This window comes from Pongo pygmaeus, chromosome 13, assembly GCF_028885625.2.
Source record: "Pongo pygmaeus isolate AG05252 chromosome 13, NHGRI_mPonPyg2-v2.0_pri, whole genome shotgun sequence".
Lineage (NCBI taxonomy): Eukaryota > Metazoa > Chordata > Mammalia > Primates > Hominidae > Pongo > Pongo pygmaeus.
Window position 1 is genome coordinate 113,173,782 of NC_072386.2, and position 21,097 is coordinate 113,194,878.

Sequence of the window (21,097 nt, forward strand, 5' to 3'; positions counted from 1 at the left end):
GAAAGAGATGATAGCTATTTCAGAAGAATTTGAATCCCTAATTTCCCCGTTTTCACTGCACACTGCTCAAATATTGTCCCTCTCCTATCCCAACAGAAGTTGGGAGATTTACTTTCTGAAGAAGTTTGGGTCTTGGGGTGGCCATATACAGCTAAGATTAGTGAATCATATCAAAAATAAGAGAATTACATAACTATGTATGCATACCAAATGCTGAATGCCGAAATGCACAGCCCTTTATCTACATTTAGCTGCCAAGCCTCCACCTTAAATACAGAATATTAAAAGAATTTTCTTGGAGTTTGACTAGCCCAAGACAAAAGAACTAAAATACTGACATTGAGGGATTTCTTCCCCAAATTGTGGTTCCCAGCCAGATTACCCTATGGTGAAACTCGAAGAAGACAGCTCCATCTACAAGCACAGAGCTTCCCATCAGTTTCCACAAATGTTATTTGGTTATGGCATATATCAGCAAAGTCTATGAATCTGAAGTGCACAGCTCAATAATTTTTTCATATGTATACACCAATGTAAACACTCCACAGATCAATATATATAACATTTCCATAAAGCCAGAACACTCCCTCTTGCCCTTCTGAGGCACTGTCCTCTCAGAGGTAATCGCTTTGTGATTCATATCACCATACGATTAGTTTTGCCTGTTTTCGAAGTTCGGGTAAAAGGAATTACACTGCAGAACTCTTGTATTTGGCTTCTATAGCTCAACATTACATCTGTCAGACTCAATCATGTTTGTTTCATATACCAGAAGTTTGTTCTTTTTATTGCTGTGTAACATTTTATTATACAAATAACCCATAGTTTATTCATTTCTCTGTTGAATAATGGTGGGCAAATGGATTGCTTCCAATATTTTGGCTATTATGAGTAAAGCTGACAGAAATATGCTCAAACATTTTGTGGGACATTTCGCTTAGAATGTACACCTAGAATAGCAGTAATATTTCTGGGCAATACGGTAAGTAATATTTAGCTTTAGTAGATGTAGACAAACTGTTTTCCAAAATATTTATATAAATGCACACTCTCATCCAAATCATTGAGAGTTTCAGTTGCCCCGTATTTTCAACAGAACTAGTAGTTTCAGTCTTCTTTCCCAACATTTTATTAGAAAATTTTAAAAACACACAGCAAACTTGAAAGAATTTTACAGTAAACATTCCTATATCAGCCACCTAGATTTAACCTTTAAAACTTTATTATATTTGCTTCCACACATCCATTTATTCATCCTTCATTCTAATCTATTTTAAAATCAACTTTATTGGGGTATTATTTACATAAAATGTACCTGTTTTAGGTGCACATTTTAAGAAGTTTTGACAACTTTATATACCTGTGTAAACTACCACAGTCAAGATACGGACTTGACTCCAAGTCCCATGCAGCCAGCCATCTGAATTCTGTCATTGTAGATTAAGTTTGCTTTTCCCAGAGTCAAATAAATAGAATCTTACAGTATGCACACTTATGTCTGGTTTCTTTGGCTCAACAAAGTGTTTGAGATTTATCCATGTTGTGGTGTATGTCAGTAACTTATGTTTTCATTACCTAGTAGTATTCTATTGTATACCACAATTTGTTTATGCCTTTTATAGCTGATGAGCATTTTGGCTGTAACTATTTTTGATCATTATGAATAAATGAGCTATAAACACCCATGTACAAACTTTTGGGTGGACACATTTCATATGATAACTGTTCAGTATTGTAAAAAAATTCATTTTCCAAAGCCTTTATATTTCTACCAGCACTATATGGGGATTCCGTCGCTCATATTTTTGTTGTTGTTTAGACAGGGTCTTGTTCTGTCACCCAGGCTGGAGTGCAGTGGTGCAATGATCTCAGCTTACTGCAGCCTCGACCTTCTGGGCTCAAGCAACCTTCCCAACTCAACCTCCTAAGTAGCTGGGACCACAGGCATGTGCCACCACGCCCAGCTAATTTTTGTATTTTTTGTAGAGATGGGGTTTTGCCATGTTGCCCAGGCTGGTCTTGAACTCCTGCGCTCAAGTGATCTGCCTGTCTCAGCCTCTCAAAGTGCTGAGATTAGAGTCGTGAGCCACTGTGCCTGGCCCAGGTGCTCATATTCTTGTTAGCACTTGGTATTGCCAGTCTTTTTATTTTAGGAGGTAAACTGTAATATTACACTGTAGTTTTAATTTGCATTGTTCTGATGACTGATGATGTTGAGTATCTGGAAACTTGCCATTGGAACCCGGTCGTCATGTTGTGAGAAGGCCTAGACTACAGGGAGAGGCCATGGGAAGCTATTCTAGTTGACTGTCCCAGCTAACTTCCTATCCATAAGGTCTAACACTCAACATCAACAACCAGAGATCTGATTAAACAAGAGAACAGATGGTTCAGTCTCCAGCCTCTTAGCCATCAAGGATACATCACATGGAGTAGAGATGAGGTATCCAAACCAGTTCTGCCCACACTGAAAGTGAGTAAAATAAATGCAGTTGTTATTTAAAGCCACTAAGTTTTGGAGTGGTTTGTTACACAACCACAGGTAACTGGTACCGATTTTGGTTATCATCATCATCATTTTCTTTTTTCAAGTTTTGTTAGCCTCATAAAATGAGGTGGCAGCTGTTTCCTTTTTGTTTACCTTCTGTAGAATTTGTGTAAGATTAAACGGAATCTTTCTACAATGTATGTGTGGATCAAAATGTTACATTGTAGCTCATAAATATATAAAGTTGTCAATTGAAAATAATGAATAAATTAAAATTTTACTTAGATTAAAATTTTTTTTAATTTAATTTTTTTAAATGATTGAGGGAATTAAACAGTGAAACCATCTAACCTTGAATTTTTCTTTGTGGTTAGTTGATATTGATTTCGTTAATAAATATAGGAATATTCAGCTTTCTGTCTCAAATTACAATATCTGCACTAGGTTTTAAAAGCTCTGTTTTTCAAGAATTTTGTTATCAAATTTGTTAGTAAACGTATTTTTCAAAATATCCTCTTTTTTTCTTTTTCTTTTATTTTTTTGAGACGGAGTTTCGCTCTCGTTGCCCAGGCTGGAGTGCAATGGCACAATCTTGGCTCACCACAACCTCTGCCTCCCAGGTTCAAGCGATTCTCCTGCCTCACCCTCCCTAGTAGCTGGGATTACAGGCATACACCACCATGCCTGGCTAATTTTGTATTTTTAGTAGAGACAGGGTTTAGTAGAGACAGGGTTTCTCCGTGTTGGTCAGGCTGGTCTCGAACTCCTGACCTCAGGTGATCTGCCCTCCTCGGCCTCCCAAAGCAAAATATCCTCTTCTTATCCTTGTAATGCCTGTGAAACCTGTATGGACAACCTTGTGTTCTATTTCTTTTCTCTTGATCAGTCTGGCTAGGGGTTAATCAATTTTGTTGATTTTCTTCAAAAGGCCAACTTTGGCTTTGTTACTTTTCTCTAGTGTTTGTTTTTTATTTCATTGTTTTTATTTCCTTCTTTTTACTTACTTAGGGTTTACTTTGCTTCTTTTCTTCTAGCTTTTAAATTTAGAACATTGTTATTAACTGTAGACTTTTTCCCTAATTCAAGCACTTAAAGCAATAAATTTCCCTCTAAGCACAACTTTAGCTGCATTTCCAACATTTTGATGTTACATTTTTAATATAATTCATCTCAAAATATTTTCTAATGTCCCTTAAATTTATTCTTTGACTCATAGACTTTCTATTTGTGTTGCTTAATTTTCAAATATCTTGATTTTTAAATTTATTGGTGTTATTGATTTATAATTTAATTTCATCTTAGTTGGATATAATATTATGTATGATTACAATCCTTTTAATTTATTACCATTTATTTTATGGCCGTCTCTCTGGTTTATGTTGGTGAGTTGACCATATGATTTGAAAGAATGTGCATTTTATAAGTGGTTGTTTATGGTATTCCATAAGTATCAGTTAGGTAAAGAAAGTATGATTCAAATATTTTATATATTTATTAATCATTCTATCCACTTGTTCTACCAGCTTTTGGGAAAAAATGTTAAAATATCTAGCTATAATTGTGTAATCTCCTATTTCTCCCTTTAATTCTTTTAATTTTTGATGCATGTATTTTGAAACTCTTTCAGAAGATGCAACCACATTTATTATTATATCTTCAGGATGAGTTGACCATATTATTATTACGAAACATCTTCCTTTATCTCTGGTAATACTCTTTGTCTTGAAGTCTATATTGTCTAATTTTAACATAGTCACTCCAGCTTTCTTATACTTAATATTTTTGTGTTATTTCTAACCACTGTGTGAAAAATCACTCTGAAAAACTAACGCTGAACATATGCAGAAACTGGGACCCCAGAATTCTGCTTCTATATTCAACCAAAATATGTATGTATACTCTTCAAGGTCATGTACTGGAATGTTTATGTCACTACTATTTGTGAAATACCAGACTGGAAATTATCTAAATACCTATGAATAATATTAATATAATAGATGAATTGTGGTATATTTATCAGTGGAGAATTAGCAGCAAAAGAATGAAAGAAACAAAGCTCTGTGCTTCCTGCCCTCCTCCCTGTCCTGAGAATTGGGAGTGTCTATTATAGTTATTCCATGTCTATATCACCATTATGTTAGGCACATGTGTGTTGGGGGGTGGATAAACTTGTCGCTTACATTCTCAGGTCTTCAGATTGAGAGGAACCGTACACAGGGAACTGCATCTGAGAAAACTCATTTTTACCTGGACCTCATTTAGATGATAAGATTGTGGACATTAACATGATGTGACAATGGGATGAGATTCTCAGGCTCTTGGGAGGGGCCGAGTCTATTTTGAATGTGGGAGGAAAGTAAATAATTTGTGGCAAGTGTGCAGGCTGTGGCAAATTAAAGAGGACCAACAATTTTTTGCCACTCTTCCTATTGAGAGATAGAGCTTAATTTTCTTCCCTTAGTGACTTGTTTGACCAATAGAAGGCAGTGAAAGTGAGATTCTGGGATTTTCATAGGCTAGTTTGGGAAGCTTATGAAGTAAAGCAGCTTCCGCCTTGGTCTCTTAGAACGTTTGCTCGCACGGTGCTTGCTTTCAGAACCTGCTGCCTTGCTGTGAGCTGTCCAAGTGATGACCACCTAAAGGTGTTCAGACCTAACAAACAAACGGAGAATGCAGGAGTTATTTCAAAAAATGCTATGGATACAACTAGGCTATTTGTTAAAAAATTAAAAGTAAAAGCAGATCCTCTTCTCTCACTTTACCACAATATAAATGGCAGGTAAATTAGAGATTTAAATGTAGTACTTCTTAGAATTTAGAAGAAATAACTACGTGAAATTTTCCTCATTTATGCATGAAAAGGACTTTTGTGTGTAAGAATAATGGAAAAATAACACAAAGCAAAATATCTGTCAATTTTGAAAACAAAAATTATTTAAAACTTATTTTTAATGGACAAATAATAATTGTACGTATTTGGGGGGTACATAGTGATGTTTTGATACATATATTGTATAGCGATCAGATCACAGTAATTAGGATATCCATCATCTCAAACATTTATCATTTCTTTCTGTTGGGAATGCTCAGTATCCTCCTTCTAGCTACTTGAAACTATATAATGTATTATTGTTAACTATAGTCATCCTACAGTGGTATAGAACACTAGAACTTATCCTGCTATTAGCTGTAATCAAAAATAATTTTTTAAAAAAGAATATTAATAAAGAATAAGCAGTGAGCCACATAAAAAATAATAATTTTAAAATACATAATGGAATGACTAGTAAAGAAAAAAAGTACCCATAATAAAATACTTTACTTTGTTTTATTGTCTTTGATAACCATTTAAAAAGGCATGAACACCCCAGCGAAAAGGGCAAATATATTAACAGGACATTCTGAGGTTAAAAATCAGATGAAACAACCGTTCAATCTTACTAGTAACAAAGGAAATGCAAGTTTTAAAAACAATTTGATTGTTTTATTTTATTTGTTATATACTGTTTGTTTTATTTGTATAAATTTAGAGGATACAAGTGCAGTTTTGTTACCTGTAAATATTGCATAGTGGTGAACTCTGGACTTTTAGTGTAACCATCACCAGAATATGGTACATTGTACTCATTAAGCAATTTCTCATCCCTCAGCCCCCTCCCACCTCCCATCCTCCTGAGTCTCCAATGTCTATTATTCCACTTCTATGCCCAGCTTGATTTCATTTTTTATGGCTGAGTAGTATTTCAGTGTGTGTGTGTGTGTGTGTGTGTACATACACACTACATTTTCTTTATCCAGTCATTCGTTGATAAACACTTAGTTTGATTCCATATCTTTGCTATTGTGGATAGTGCTACAATAAACATACAGGTGCAGGTATCTTTTTGATATAGCAATTTCTTTTCCTTTGAGTATATACCTAGTAGTGAAATTGCTGGATCAAATGATAGTTCTATTCTCAGTTCTTTGAGAAATCATACTGTTTTCCATAGAGGCTGTATTAATTTACATTCCTACCAACATTGTGTAAGTATTCAATTTTCTCTGTATCCCCACCAAAATCTATTATTTTTTGACTTTTACAATAGCCATTCTGACTGGTGCAAGATGATATCTCATGGTGGTTTTAATTTTCATTTCGCTGGTGGTTAGTGATGTTGAGCATTTTTCTCATATGCTTATTAACCATTTGTATGTTTTCTTTTGTTTTGCTCAAAACAGAAGTGTACAAATTTATTTAATACAAGTTTTACATGATACAGAGCCTTAAGGAAATGAAGATCCAAGGATGCAGTTAGAGTTTGAACACTTACATACTGAATTAGATGAAGAATAGTAAATTGTGAAAATGTGACAAGGCAAAGGGGTTTGGGCTGGGGTAGTTAATTGGGTGGAATTGACTAGAAAGATAAGGGTTAGTCTAATAAGGTTTCTTTATATACATTTCCCTTAGTCTCAAGTTCTGTCCTTGATAATAAAAATGATAGTTTCCTCTAGTATAGGGAGGAAATTTTCCACAAGGAAATGTCATCTCTTGTTTTTAAGAAACAGAAAACAGGCCAGAGCAATCTTCTTGCACCTGCTGTTTTTCAAGTGCCTTCAACTCAAAATAGTCATTATGCCAAAGTGACTCATTAGGAGATGGTTATGTTTTCTTTTGAAAAATGTCTGTTCATATCCTTTGTCCAATTTTTTAAAATTTATATATATATTTTTTATTATACTTTAAGTTCTAGGGTACATGTGCACAATGTGCAGGTTTGTTACATATGTATGCATGTGCCATGTTGGTGTGCTGCACCCATTAACCGGTCATTTACATTAGGTATATCTCCTAATGCTATCCCTACCCCCTCCCCTCTACCCCCACCCCACAACAGGCCCCGGTATGTGATGTTCCTCTTCCTGTGTTTGTTTTTTTTTTATTGTTGTTGTTGTTGTTGAGCTGTTTGACTTCCTTGTAGATTCTGAACATTAGTCTTCTGTCAGATGCATAGTTGGCAAATATTTTCTCCCATTCTTCAGGTGGTTTGTTTACACTGTTAATTATTTCTTTTGCTGTGCAGAAGCTTTTTGGTTTAATTTAGTTCCATTTGTCTATTTCTGTCTTTGTTGCCTGTGCTTTTGAGGTGTTAGTCATGAATTATTTGCTTAGATCAATGTTGATATGATTTGGATGTTTGCCCTCTCCAAACCTCATGTTGAAGTGAGATCCCCAATGTTGGATGTGGGGCCTAGTGAGAGATGTTTGGGTCATGAGGGCGGATCCCTCATGAATGGCTTGGTGTTCTCCCCGCAGTAATGAGTCCATGTGAAAGCTGGTTGTTTAAGACAGCATGGCATCCCTCCTGTTACCTCTTTTGCCATATGATATGCTGGCTCCCCTTCACCTTCCACCATGATTGGAAGCTTCTTGAGGCCTCACCAGAAGCAGATGCTGGCACTATCCTTTGTGTACAGCCTGCAGAACCATGGGCCAAATAAACCTCTTCCTTATAAATTACCCACCCTCAGATTTTCCTTTGCAGCAATGCAAATGGACTCACACAAATGTCTAGGGGAGTTTTTCCTCAGTTTTCTTCTAGGATTTGTATAGTTTCAGGTCTTACAGTTAAGTCTTTAATCGATCTTGAGTTAATTTTTGTATACGGTGAGAAATATGGGTCCAGTTTCATTCTTCCGCATATAGCAATCCAATTTTCCTAGAACCGTTTGTTGAATAGGGTGTCTTTTCCCCAGTGTATGTTTTTGTTAACTTTGTCAAATATCAGTTGGCTGTAAGTATGTGGCTTTATTTCCAGGTTCTCTATTCTTTCCATTGATCTATGTGTCTGTTTTTATACTAGTACCATGTTGTTTTGGTTACTATAACTTTTTAGTATAATTTGAAGTCAGGTGATGTAATGCCTTCAGCTTTGTTCTTTTTGCTTAGGATTTCTTTGGCTATTTGTGATCTTTTTTGGTTCCATATGAATTTTAGGATTTTTTTCTAATTCTATGAAAAATGGTGTTGGTATTTTGATAGGAATTGCATTTAATCTATAGGTTGCTTTGGGCAGCATGGTAATTTTAACAATATTGATTCTTCCAATCCATGATCATGGGATGTTTTTCCATTTATTCGTGTCATCTAAAATTTCTTTCTTCAGCGTTTTGTAGTTTTTCTTGTAGACATTTTTTACCTCCTTGGTTACATATAATCCTAGGTATCATCAGAGACTATTATAAACAACTATGAATTCACAAATGAGAAAACCTTGAGGAAATGGATAAATTCTTGAAATATAAAACCTCCCAAGATTGTGCCAGGAACAAGTAGAAATGCTAAATAAACCAGTACTGAGTAGTGAGATTGAATCATACAATCTCCCAACAACAACAAAAAGCCCAGGATCAGTTTAATTCACAGCTGAATTTCACCAAACATACAAAGAAGAACTGGTACCAGTCTTCCTGAAACTCTTCCAAAAAATCAATGAGGAAAGAATCCTCCCTAATTCATTGTACAAAGCAAGTATCACCCGGATATCAAAGCCAGACAAGGACACAAAAAAAGAAAACTACAGACCAATATCTATGGTGACAATAGATGCAAAAATTCTCCATAAAATACTAGCAAACTGAATCCAACAGCACATCAAAAAGATAATACACCATGATCAAGTGGGTTTTTTTTTTTTTGAGGAATACAAGGATAGTGAAATTTATACAAATCAATAAATGTGATTCACCACATAAACAGAATTTAAAATAAAAACCTTACAATCATCTCAATAGATATAGAAAAAGCAACTGATAAAATTCCACATCCCTTCATGATAAAAATGCTCAACAAACTAGACCTAGAAGGAATATACCTAAATATAATAAAAGCCATATCTGACAAACCCATAGCCAGCATAATACTGTAGGGGGAAAGCTGAACGCATTCCCCCTAAGAACCAGAGAAAGACAAGGATGACCACTTTCATCACTCCTATTCAGTATGGTACTGGAAGTCTTAACTGGAAGTCCTTAACCAAAACAATCAGGAAAAAAAAAAGGCATCCAAATTGGAAAAAGGAAGTCAAAGTATCTTTGTTTGCTGATGATATGATCTAATACCTAGAATACCTTAAAGATTCCTCCAAAAGACTCCTAGATTTGATAAATGAATTGAGTAAAGTTTCATGATGCAAAATTAATGGACAAAAATCAGTAGCATTTCTACACACTAATAACAATCAAGCAAGAACCAAATCAAGACCTCAATCCCATTTATAATAGCTACAAAAATTTTGATTATTTTAGACCTATGAAATTGCTTATGATTGAAACCAACAATGATACTGGAACAAAGCATAGTGGATAATAGCATGTACTCCAGTCATTACAGACCTAGGTGGGAATTCCACCCTCTCCACTTAATAGAATTAATTAAAATACAGTAGATATGAGTAGCTTTTTTTGAGCAGCTGTTTTGTATGAGGCACTATGGCTGGTGTGCTTTATTTAGGTGGCCTCATTAATTGAGTTTTGGAGTTTTTGAGGATATTGTTTCCATTAGGATTATTCTCTTTAAAGAAATCGCCAGCAGAAATAGTTGTGTTATAGTTTATACTTCTGATTTCTTCTTCAATGCAATTTTACCCAGGACATGGGACAAGTGCTGAATTGCCTAATGCATATAGGCAGGAGTTCCCAGGTGACCTGCTAGTCAGGCTGAAGTACACTGCATTGCCAGCAAAGAGGCTTCAGAATCACATTCCCGAGACCCACATTTGAGAGCTTAACCCCTGGGAAAGAGAGGTCCTCAGGTCCCCTAGGATCCAGCCAGAGTTGGCTGGAGAACAGGCTGTACAATGACACTAAGATCGGCCTTAATGAGCACATTGGGAGATGGTGTTCTAGGAACCTTTATAACCTTAAGAGATATCCCTGTCTTCTTATGCCTGGGGAAGCTGAAATCGAGCCATACGCTTCAGGTATTTCTAATAAACTCTGGACTCAGTAGACCCCGACTTTATTGCCTCTGAGTCAGAAAGGTCTCAGAGAGTTTTTTATTATGAATTATCCATCCGAGGAAGAGAATTGGAGAATTTGAAGACGCCTAAAACTGATCCATAATCTGACAGGTGAGGATTTGGAAGGGGTAGGAGACACACACACACACACACACACACACACACACACACACACACACACACACTCTCTCTCTCTCTCTCTCTCTTTCTCTCACACACACACACACACACACACACACACACACACACACACACACACACACACACACACACACACACACACACACACCTTCCTTCCCAGTCCGATGACCAGGTGACCAGGCAAAAGTTTCCTGGGAAAGTGCTGAGTCTCTGCCTAAGGTCAGAAGCTTCTCTATGAACCAAAGAACAAACGGAGGACTAAAATAGTTACAAAAGCTTCTAAGGCCAAACTTCTACAAGATTAATATGAAATGGTTTCTCCTACCAGCTCACTAGGGCAGCAGAAAAACAGACTGATTATTTTCAAGCCAAAAAGTCAGGGCGATACCTTTCACCTTCCCTCCCTCTGGTTAAAAGTAAATATTAGACAAATGTAGTACAAATGTAGGGGTGAAGGCACAGGTGGACTAAAATATCAGTTCCCAGAGCAGATAGAGATGCATAGCAGCAAAAAAGGGAAGAGGACAGGGATAAAGGAGAGGAAGTGATGGAAGGGAGAGAGTGGCTCCCTGTCCTATTTGTGTGCATGTGTGTGGGAGGGAACATCCTAACAGTGGATGGGGGAGTACGACACCAGACACCTACCGCCCTCTACTCACATATCCTTTGCCGCTAGTTAGGAAAGAGTACAGGACTGGTTTGAATGGGTGAGGTCAAATTCTAGGGACTGAAAGGCAAGTGGGGAGGAAGGTATCTTGTCTTAAAAGTCAATTTCAGCCCCCACAAAGAGGGCTTGAGAGTGTGTGTGTGTGTGTGTGTGTGTGTGTGTGTGTGTGTTGGAGGAGGGGTAGGAGTTTGATGGAGATCATGCACCTTCTTTCCAATTGACAATAACAAATGGCTTTTCTAATCTTGCCATTGAGCTATTCTCAATTCTCACTTCCTCTAAATAGCCCATGCCAGTTTCTCTGGTCAAACAAATCTCTTCTTTGGATTCTGCTATAGCATATAAAGCACAATTGAGATTTGAATGGATATTATCTTAACTGTTCTCTAAATGTCTCTTGGGTATTTCCTTGCATTCCCAATGAGATTCAGAGATTCTTATTGGCAAAGACCATTTATTTTTCTTTTCTTTTTTCTCCCACCACAGTTCTCGCCACACAGATGCGTATCTGTAAATTGAGCTAATAAATAAATACTGACACATGGAAGGTTTTTATCTGCGCAGATAACACAAACTACAAGGGATGGGAAAACCAGGCAGAGTGAACCAAACCACTGTTTCAGACTTCCTCCTTCTAGGACTCTCTGAGCGGCCAGAGGAGCAGCCTCTTCTGTTTGGCATCTTCCTCAGCATGTACCTGGTCACCATGGTGGGGAACCTGCTCATTATCCTGGCCATCAGCTCTGACCCACACCTCCATACTCCCATGTACTGCTTTCTGGCCAACCTGTCATTAACTGATGCCTGTTTCACTTCTGCCTCAATCCCCAAAATGCTGGCCAACATTCATACCCAGAGTCAGACCATCTCCTATTCTGGGTGTCTTGCACAGCTATATTTCCTCCTTATGTTTGGTGGCCTTGACAACTGCCTGCTGGCTGTGATGGCATATGACCGCTATGTGGCCATCTGCCAGCCACTCCATTACAGCACATCTATGAGTCCCCAGCTCTGTGCACTAATGCTGGGTGTGTGCTGGGTGCTAACCAACTGTCCTGCCCTGATGCACACACTGTTGCTGACCCGCGTGGCTTTCTGTGCCCAGAAAGCCATCCCCCATTTCTACTGTGATCCCAGTGCTCTCCTGAAGCTTGCCTGCTCAGATACCCATGTAAACGAGCTGATGATCATCACCATGGGCTTGCTGTTCCTCACTGTTCCCCTCCTGCTGATCGTCTTCTCCTATGTCCGCATTTTCTGGGCTGTGTTTGGCATTTCATCTCCTGGAGGGAGATGGAAGGCCTTCTCTACCTGTGGTTCTCATCTCACGGTAGTTCTGCTCTTCTATGGGTCTCTTATGGGTGTGTATTTACTTCCTCCATCAACTTACTCTACAGAGAGGGAAAGTAGGGCTGCTGTTCTCTACATGGTGATTATTCCCATGCTAAACCCATTCATTTATAGCTTGAGGAACAGAGACATGAAGGAGGCTTTGGGTAAACTTTTTGGCAGCGGGAAAACATTCTTTTTACACTTAGATGTCTAGACAGTGATGTCTAATCTTGATCAACCCCTCCCTGTCTTCCATCACTTCAGTAATTCTACTACTGTCGTGTTGATATTAGGGGAAGGTTATCCGTTGACTCTGAGTTAGGGATGTAAAAAAAAGAGTGTTTCATTCTTTTATTAGGCTGTGGAATGAGATGTTCTGTCTCAGCCTCTTTCCTGACCCCAGTGAGGTAACCATTACTAACAGCAAAACTACTATTCCTCCTCACACCTCTAAAACCAGCATATTAGCCATAGTGAACAAGGCATTTGTTATGAGGCTCTGGAGCCGAGCAATTCTACCCCAGTAAGGCAGGCATGGGATGAGGTGAAGGAACAAGAATACAAACATTTATTGACTATCCACAATGTTCCTCATTATTCCTTACATCAGTTACTTTAGGTAGAATTGTGAAAACTGTGAATTAGGATGCTAAATAACTTCACAAGTCAATTTATCCCAGTATCGACTCCCTTTCTATTTTACCACTTTGTGAGGATCATGACAAGGAAGGTGTGAGTGCACATCTAAGGTTAATATTGAATGATAACAATAGGAGAAAAAGAATTAAATTAATATGTTATGGTATTCCTTACTATTTCATTTCTTTAACTTAAAAGCACTCTTCTGTTGTAGTAAATAGATTAAAAGTAACGAATATTTGTTGTACACCTACTAGTGCCAGATTTGTACTAACTACATCATCCATTCTCTGAATTATTTCATAAAAATATTCTAGAATAAAAAATGATAAATCAAGCATGCTGGAAATTTTTAGGGCAATAATTTGATGCAAAGCAATCTAGTGGAAACTGATATTATGAGAAGTCACAAAGCTTAACAATTGTTTTCTTTTTGCAATGAAATTCTAGGTTATTAATTTCTTCTTTATAGCTACATGCTTTGAAACATGTAGATATTTTTCAAAAAAGGAAATGAAATTTGAGGGTTGGCACAAAAAAATGTTTCAGTGATAACTCACAGAGAAAAAGAAGCAGTGAAACAGATCTCTGAGATCAAATTCATCCTGGGCCAAATTTTTTAAAAACGAAGGTATGCCCTTTTGGTGTTGTACGATAAATATTGCTTAAGGATCTTCCTTTAAGGAAGATCAGGCACCAGCACGCATTGCTCTTTGGTCATTCTACCTCTCTCCTTCTGTCCCTTCTGTTTGGATAGAAGAGAGGAATAATGAGACAACTGGGGAAACCAGACAAGACCATCTTAGCCTTGAATTAGGTAACTTGGCCCTGACCACAGCAATCTACTGCTGCAATTTCTAGTACCAAGGCAAAGGTTGGAAAAGGCAAGTTTTGTGTTTGTGAATAATATCTCTCCTTTTTGGGAACTAATTTCTGACCTCTAAGATCCCCACCTTTGCCCTCCAGTCACCCAGCTACACCATGCCATTTACAGTCTATTTATATATAAAGATATCTACTTCAAGGAATTGGCTCATACAATTGTAGAGGGTAGCAAGTTTGAAATTTGTAGGGCAGGCTGGAAACTCAGGCAGGCATGAACATTGCAATCTTTTTTTAATATATAGACTTTACTCTTTTAGAGCTGTTTTTGGTTTATAGAAAAATTGAGCAGAAAGTTCCTGTATACCTTCTGCCCCAACACATGCACAATCTTCCGAACTAATCCTCAACAGAGTGGTACATTTATTACAATCCATTAGCCTCCATTGACACATCATCACCCAAAGTCCATAGTTTACATTGGAGTTCATTCTTGGTGTTGGCATTCTGTGGGTTTTGACAAATGCTTAATGGCATGTATTCATCATTATAGTATCATACAGAATAGTTTCACTGCCCCAAAAATCCTCTGTGCTTCATCTAGTTACTCCCCTCTCCCCATAACCCTGTGGTAACCACTGATCTTTTTACTGTCTCCATAGTTTTACCTTTTCCCAGAATGTTATGTAGTTGGAATCATACAGTATATTGCCCTTTCGGATTGGCTTCTTTCACTTAGAATGTGTTTAAGATTTCTCCATGTCTTTTCATAGCTTGATAGTTCATTTCTTTCTGAGACTGAGTAATATTTCATTGTATGCAATATTCAGGGAAAGGTGTAATGTCTGTGTCTAGATTCTTTTTTTTTTTTTTTTCATGTGGATGTCTAGTTGTTTCAGCACTATTTGTTGAAGAGACTATGTTTTCTCCATTGCATTCTTTAATCCTTTGTCAAAAATCAGTTGACTCTACTTATGTGGGTCTATTTCTGGGCTCTTTATTCTGTTATATTGATCTATTTTTCTGTTCTTTTGTCAATGCCACACTATGTTAATTACTGCAGGCTTACGGTAAGTAGTGTCTACCGGGGCCTGTTGGGGGGTAGAGGGCAAGGGGAGGGAGAGCATTAGGACAAATAACTAATGCATACGGGGCTTAAAACCTAGATGACGGGTTGAAAGGTGCAGCAAACCACCATGGCACATGTATACCTATGTAACAAACCTACACATTCTGCACATGTATCCCAGAACTTAAAGTTAAAAAAAAAAAAAGTAAGTAGTGTCAGTCCTCCAAACTTGTTCTTCCATATTGTATTAGCTATTCTGAGTCTTTAGCCTCTGCATTTTGTTGATATCTACAAAGTAACTTGCTGGGGTTTTGATTGAGGCTATGTTGAATCTATTAATCAAGTTGGGAAGAATGACACCATGATAACATCGAGTTTTCCTATGCATGAACATGGAATATCTCTCCATTTATTTCATTCTTATTTGACTTTTCCTATCAGAGTTCTGCAGTTTTTCTCATGTTAATCTTGTATATAGATTTATATCTAACAAATTGGGGGCTGCTAGTGTAAATGGTATTGTGTTTTTAATTTCAAATTCCATTTGTTCATTGCTGCTATATAAGAGAGCAATTGGCTTTTGTATATTAACCATGTGTCCTGAAACCTTGCTATAATTCCTTACTAGTTCCAGGAGAGATTTTTGGATATTTTGGATTTTCTGTAAACATCATGTCATCTGAAAATAAAGACAGTTTTTTTTATTCCTTCTGAATCTGTATACTTTTCATTTTCTTGTCTTATGCATTACTAGGACTTTCAGTATGATGTTCAAAAGCAGTAATGAGAGGGGACATTTTTTTGCCTTGTTCCTGATCTTAGTGCAGAGCTTTTAGTTTCTCATCATGAAGTATGATGTTAACTGTAGTTTTTAAAATAGATATCCTTTATCTCTCTATTCCTAGTTTTCTCAGAGTTTTTAATCATAAATGAGTGTTGGATTTTTGTCAAGTGCTTTTTCTGCATCTATTTATATTATTATGTAGTTGTTCTTTAGTCTATTGATGTGATCAACTAAATTAATTGATTTTCAAGTATTAGAGTAGCCTTGCATTCCTGAGATAAATCCCACTTGGATATAGTGTATAATTCTTTTTGTACATTCTTGGATTCTATTTGCTAAGTAGTTTATTAAGGATTTTTACATCCATATTCATGAGAGATATTGGTATATAGTTTTCTCATAATTACCTTATCCACTTTTGGTATTAGAGTATTGCTGGCCTCATAGAATGAGCTAAAAGTTCTTCTTTACTCTATTTCCATCTTCTAGAAGAGATTGCAGAGAATTGGGATACATTCTTCCTTAAATGTTTGATAGAATTCACCAGTGATCCCATCTAGGCCTGGTACTTTCTGTTTGGGAAGGTTATTAACTATTGAGTTAATTTCTTTAATAGAAATAGGTCTATTAATTTTCATTTCTTCTTGTATGGGTTTTAGTGGATTGTGGCTTTCCAAGAATTGGTCCATTTCATTTAAGTTATCATGTTTGTGGGCACAGATTTGTTCATGGTATTCTTTTATTATCCTTTCAATGTTCATGGGATTTGTAGTGATGTTTTCTTATTCATTTCTGATATTAGTGACTTGTGTCTTCTTTCTTTTATTTTCCTTAGTTAGACTTATTAATGGTATATCAATTTTATTGATCTTTTCAAAGAACTAGCTTTTGGTTTTGTTGATTTTCTTTATTGATGTCCTATTTTCAATTTCATTGATTTCTGTTTTAATTTTTATTATTTTTTTCTTGTGCTTACTTTGGATTTAGTTTCCTAGGGGGGAAGCTTAGATTATTTATTTTGGATTTCGCTTTTTTTTTTTTTTTTTTTTTTTTTTTTGCAAAAGAAGGTTAAATTCAAGTGGTGTTTTATCTCTCACCTTTTGGATAGTTTGAGGGTATTTACTTCTCTGTAAACCATAGCTCAGTTCCTTTTTTTTTTTTTTTTTTTTTTTTTTGTTTAAAGGTTTGACAAATGCTTTCCGGGCTAAAGTGGCTTTGAGTGCTGAACCTGTCTATTTGAATTCATACTTTCTGCAGTTAGAACTTTTCTAAGTAATTTCTTATTATTTTATGCTTGTGATGTCTTCAAGAACATATTTAAAATATTTCATCTGAGTTTTATTAGTTTTCTCATTGGGAAGGTTGGTCCAAATTATTAGGTTTGCCATTACCAAAAACTTTATAATAGACGGATATATATATATATACACTCTAAGAATCCCTGGGCTTTTTTCATACAAATTTGTCCTTTAAGGTTCATGTAATTATTAATATATTTGTGGTTGATTTTGATATTCCATTTCCTTTTTCTTTGTTCCTATATATCTTGCTTTTAAAATTTTTTCTTTTAATTTTCTCTTCTTGTCTTCATTTCATTCTTTCCCTTATAATGTGGAAATTTCATATCTTTTTAAAAGTTTTATTTTATCCTTAATTGACACAATGATTATACATATTTATAAGGTACAGGGTGATATTTCGATACCTGTATACATTGTGTAATAATCAAACCAGGATAATTAGCATATCCATCATCTCAACATCTGTCATTTCTTTGAGGTGAGAACATTCACAGTCCTCTCTTCTGGCTATGTTGAAATTACAATACATTATTGTTAACTATATTCATGCTTTGGTACAATAGAACACCAGAGCTTGTTAATCCTGTCTAAGTATAACATAGATCTGTTGACTAACCTGTCCCTGTTCCCCACTCCTCCTAAATCTTCACCTTCTAGTAACACTATTTTACTCTCTACTTCTATGAAATCAACTTTTTGTTGTTGTTTTTTCTATATGTAATATTTATTTTTATTATTTTATTTTACTTTAAGTTCTAGGATACATGTGCAGAATGTGCAGGTTTGTTACACAGGTATACGTGTGCCATGGTGGTTTGTTGCAACTATCAACTGGTCATGTAGGTTTTAAGCCCTGCATACATTAGGTATTTGTCCTAATGCTCTCCCTCCCCTTGCCCCGCACCCGACAGGCCACTGTGTGTGATGTTCTCTTCCCTGTGTCCATGTGTTCTCATTGTTCAACTCCCATTTATGAGTGAGAACATGCGGTGTTTGGTTTTCTGTTCCTGTGTTAGTTTGCTGAGAATGATGGCTTCCAGCTTCATCCATGTCCCTGCAAAGGACATGAACTCATTCTTTTTCATGGCTGCATAGTAGTCCATGGTGTATATGTGCCACGTTTTCTTTATCCAGTATATCATTGATATGGGCACTAAAATACCAAAAGCAATCACAACAAAAGCCAAAATAGACAAGTGGAATCTAATTAAAGAGCTTCTGCACAGCAAAAGAAACTATCATCAGAGTGAATAGGCAACCTACAAAATGGGAGAAAACTTTTGCAATCTACTCAGCTGATAAAAGTCTAATATCCAGAATCTACAAAAGACATGATTAAAAAAATTTTTTTGAGACAGGGTCTCGCTCTGTCACCAAGGCTGGAGTGCAGTGATGCAAACACAGCTCAACCTCCTGGGCTCAAGTGATCCTCCTACCTCAGCTTCCCTAGTAGCTGGCACCAGAGGTGTGCACCACCATGCCCAGCTAATTCCTTTTTATAGCAGCATAGTATTCAGTGGTATATATGTACCATGTTTTCTTCATCCAGTTTATCACTGATGGGCATTTGGGTTGGTTCCATGTCTTTGCTATTGTAAATAGTGCTGCAATAAACATACGTGTGCACATGTCTATAGCAGAATGATTTATATTCTTTGGGTATATACCCAGTAATGGGATTGCTGGTATTTCTGGTTCTAGATGCTTGAGGAATCACCACACTGTCTTCCACAATGGTTGAACTAATTTATATTCCCACCAACAGTGTAAAAGTGTTCCTATTTCTCCACAGCCTTGCATCTATTGTTCCCTGACGATTTAATAATCACCATCTGAATGGGGTGAGATAGTATCTCATTGTGGTTTAGATTTGAATTTCTCTAATGATCAGTGATATTGAGCTTTTCTTCATATGTTTGTTAGTCGCATAAATGTCTTTCTTTTTTTTGAGATGGAGTCTCGCTCTGTTGCCCAGGCTGGAGTGCAGTGACACAATCTCGGCTCACTGCAAGCTCCGCCTCCCGGGTTCATGCCGTTCTTCTGCCTCAGCCTCCCAAGTAGCTGGGACTACAGGTGCCTGCCACCACGCCCGGCTAATTTTTTTGTATTTTTAGTAGAGACGGGGTTTCACCATGTTAGCCAGGATGGTCTTGATCTCCTGACCTCATGATCTGCCTGCCTCGGCCTCCCAAAGTGCTGGGATTACAGGCGTGAGCCACCGTGCCCAGCCAAATGTCTTCTTTTGAGAAATGTCTTCATATCCTTTGCTCACTTTTTGATGGGGTTGTTTTTTTTCTTGTAAATTTGTTTAAGTTCCTTGTAGATTCTGGATATTAGACCTTTGTCAGATGGGTAGATTGCAAAAATTTTCTTCCATTCTGTAGGTTGCCTGTTCACTCTGATGATAGTTTCTTTTGCTATGCAGAAGCTCTTTGGTTTAATTAGATCCCATTTGTTAATTTTAGCTTTTGTTGCAATTGCTTTTGGCGTTTTCATCATGAAATTTTTGCCCATGCCTATGTCCTGAATGGAATTGCCTAGCTTTTCTTTCTAGAGTTTTTATGGTTTTGGGTTTTACATTTAAGTCTCAAATCCATCTTGAGGTAATTTTTGTATAAGATGTAAGGAAAGGGTCCAGTTTCAGTTTTCTGCATATGGCTAGTCAGTTTTCCCAGCATCATTTCTTAAATAGGGAATCCTTTTCTGATTGCTTGTTTTTGTAAGGTTTGTCGAAGTCCAGATGGTTGTAGATGTGTGGTGTTATTTCTGAGGCCTCTGTTCTATTCCATTGGTCTAAATGTCTGTTTTGGTACCAGTACCATGCTGTTTTGGTTACTGTGGCCTTGTAGTATAGTTTGAAGTCAGGTAACGTGATGCCTCCAGCTTTGTTCTTTTTGCTTAGGATTGTCTTGGCTATATGGGCTCTTTTTTGGTTCCATATGAAATTTAAAGTAATTTTTTTCTAATTCTGTGAAGACTGTCAATGGCAGTTTGATGGGAATAGCATTGAATCTATAAATTACCTTGGGTAGTATGGCTATTTTCACAATATTGATTCTTCCTATCCGTGAGGATGTAATGTTTTTCCATTTGTTCATGTCCTCTCTTATTTCCTTGAGCAGTGGTTTGTAGTTCTCTTTGAAGAAGTCCTTCACGTCCCTTTTTAGCTGTATTCCTAGGTATTTTATCCTCTTTGTAGCAATTGTGAATGGGAGTTCATTCATGATTTGGCTCTCTGCTTGTTCATTGTTGGTGTATAGGAATGCTTGTGATTTTTGCACATTGATTTTGTATCCAGAGATTTTCCTGAAGTTGCTTATCAGCTTAAGGAGTTTTTGGGGTGAGATGATGGGGTTTTCTGAATATAGAATCATATCGCCTGCACACAGACAATTTGACTTCCTGTATTCTTATTTGAATATGGTTTATTTCTTTCTCTTGCCTGATTGCTGTGGCCAGAACTTCCAATAGTATGTTGAATAGGAGTGGTTAGAGACAGTATTCTTGTTTATGCCAGTTTTCAAAGAGAATGCTTCCAGCTTTTTCCCATTCTGTGTGTATTGGCTGTGGGTTTGTCATAAATAACTCTTATTATTTTGAGATATGTTCCATAAATACCTAGTTTATTGAGTATTTTTAACATGAAGGGATGTTGAATTTTATCAAAAGCCTTGTCTGCATCTATTGAGATAATCATGTGGTTTTTGTCATTGACTCTGTTGATGTGATGGATTACATTTATTGATTTGTGTATGTTGAACCAGCCTTGTATCCCAGGGATGAAGCCAACTTGATCGTGGTGGATGAGGTTTTTGATGTGCTGCTGGATTTTGTTTGCCAGTATTTTACTG

General features: G+C 36.8%; 1 protein-coding gene across 1 annotated transcript; it reads left to right on the forward strand.

The window, feature by feature from the left end:
- Window positions 1-11,782: 11,782 nt before the first annotated feature.
- On the forward strand, window positions 11,783-12,885 carry LOC129044153 (olfactory receptor 1N2). The gene has a single exon (XM_054501829.1). It carries the CDS (start codon window positions 11,883-11,885, stop codon window positions 12,843-12,845), a length of 963 nt encoding a protein of 320 aa, XP_054357804.1. The 5' UTR covers window positions 11,783-11,882; the 3' UTR covers window positions 12,846-12,885.
- Window positions 12,886-21,097: the final 8,212 nt, after the last annotated feature.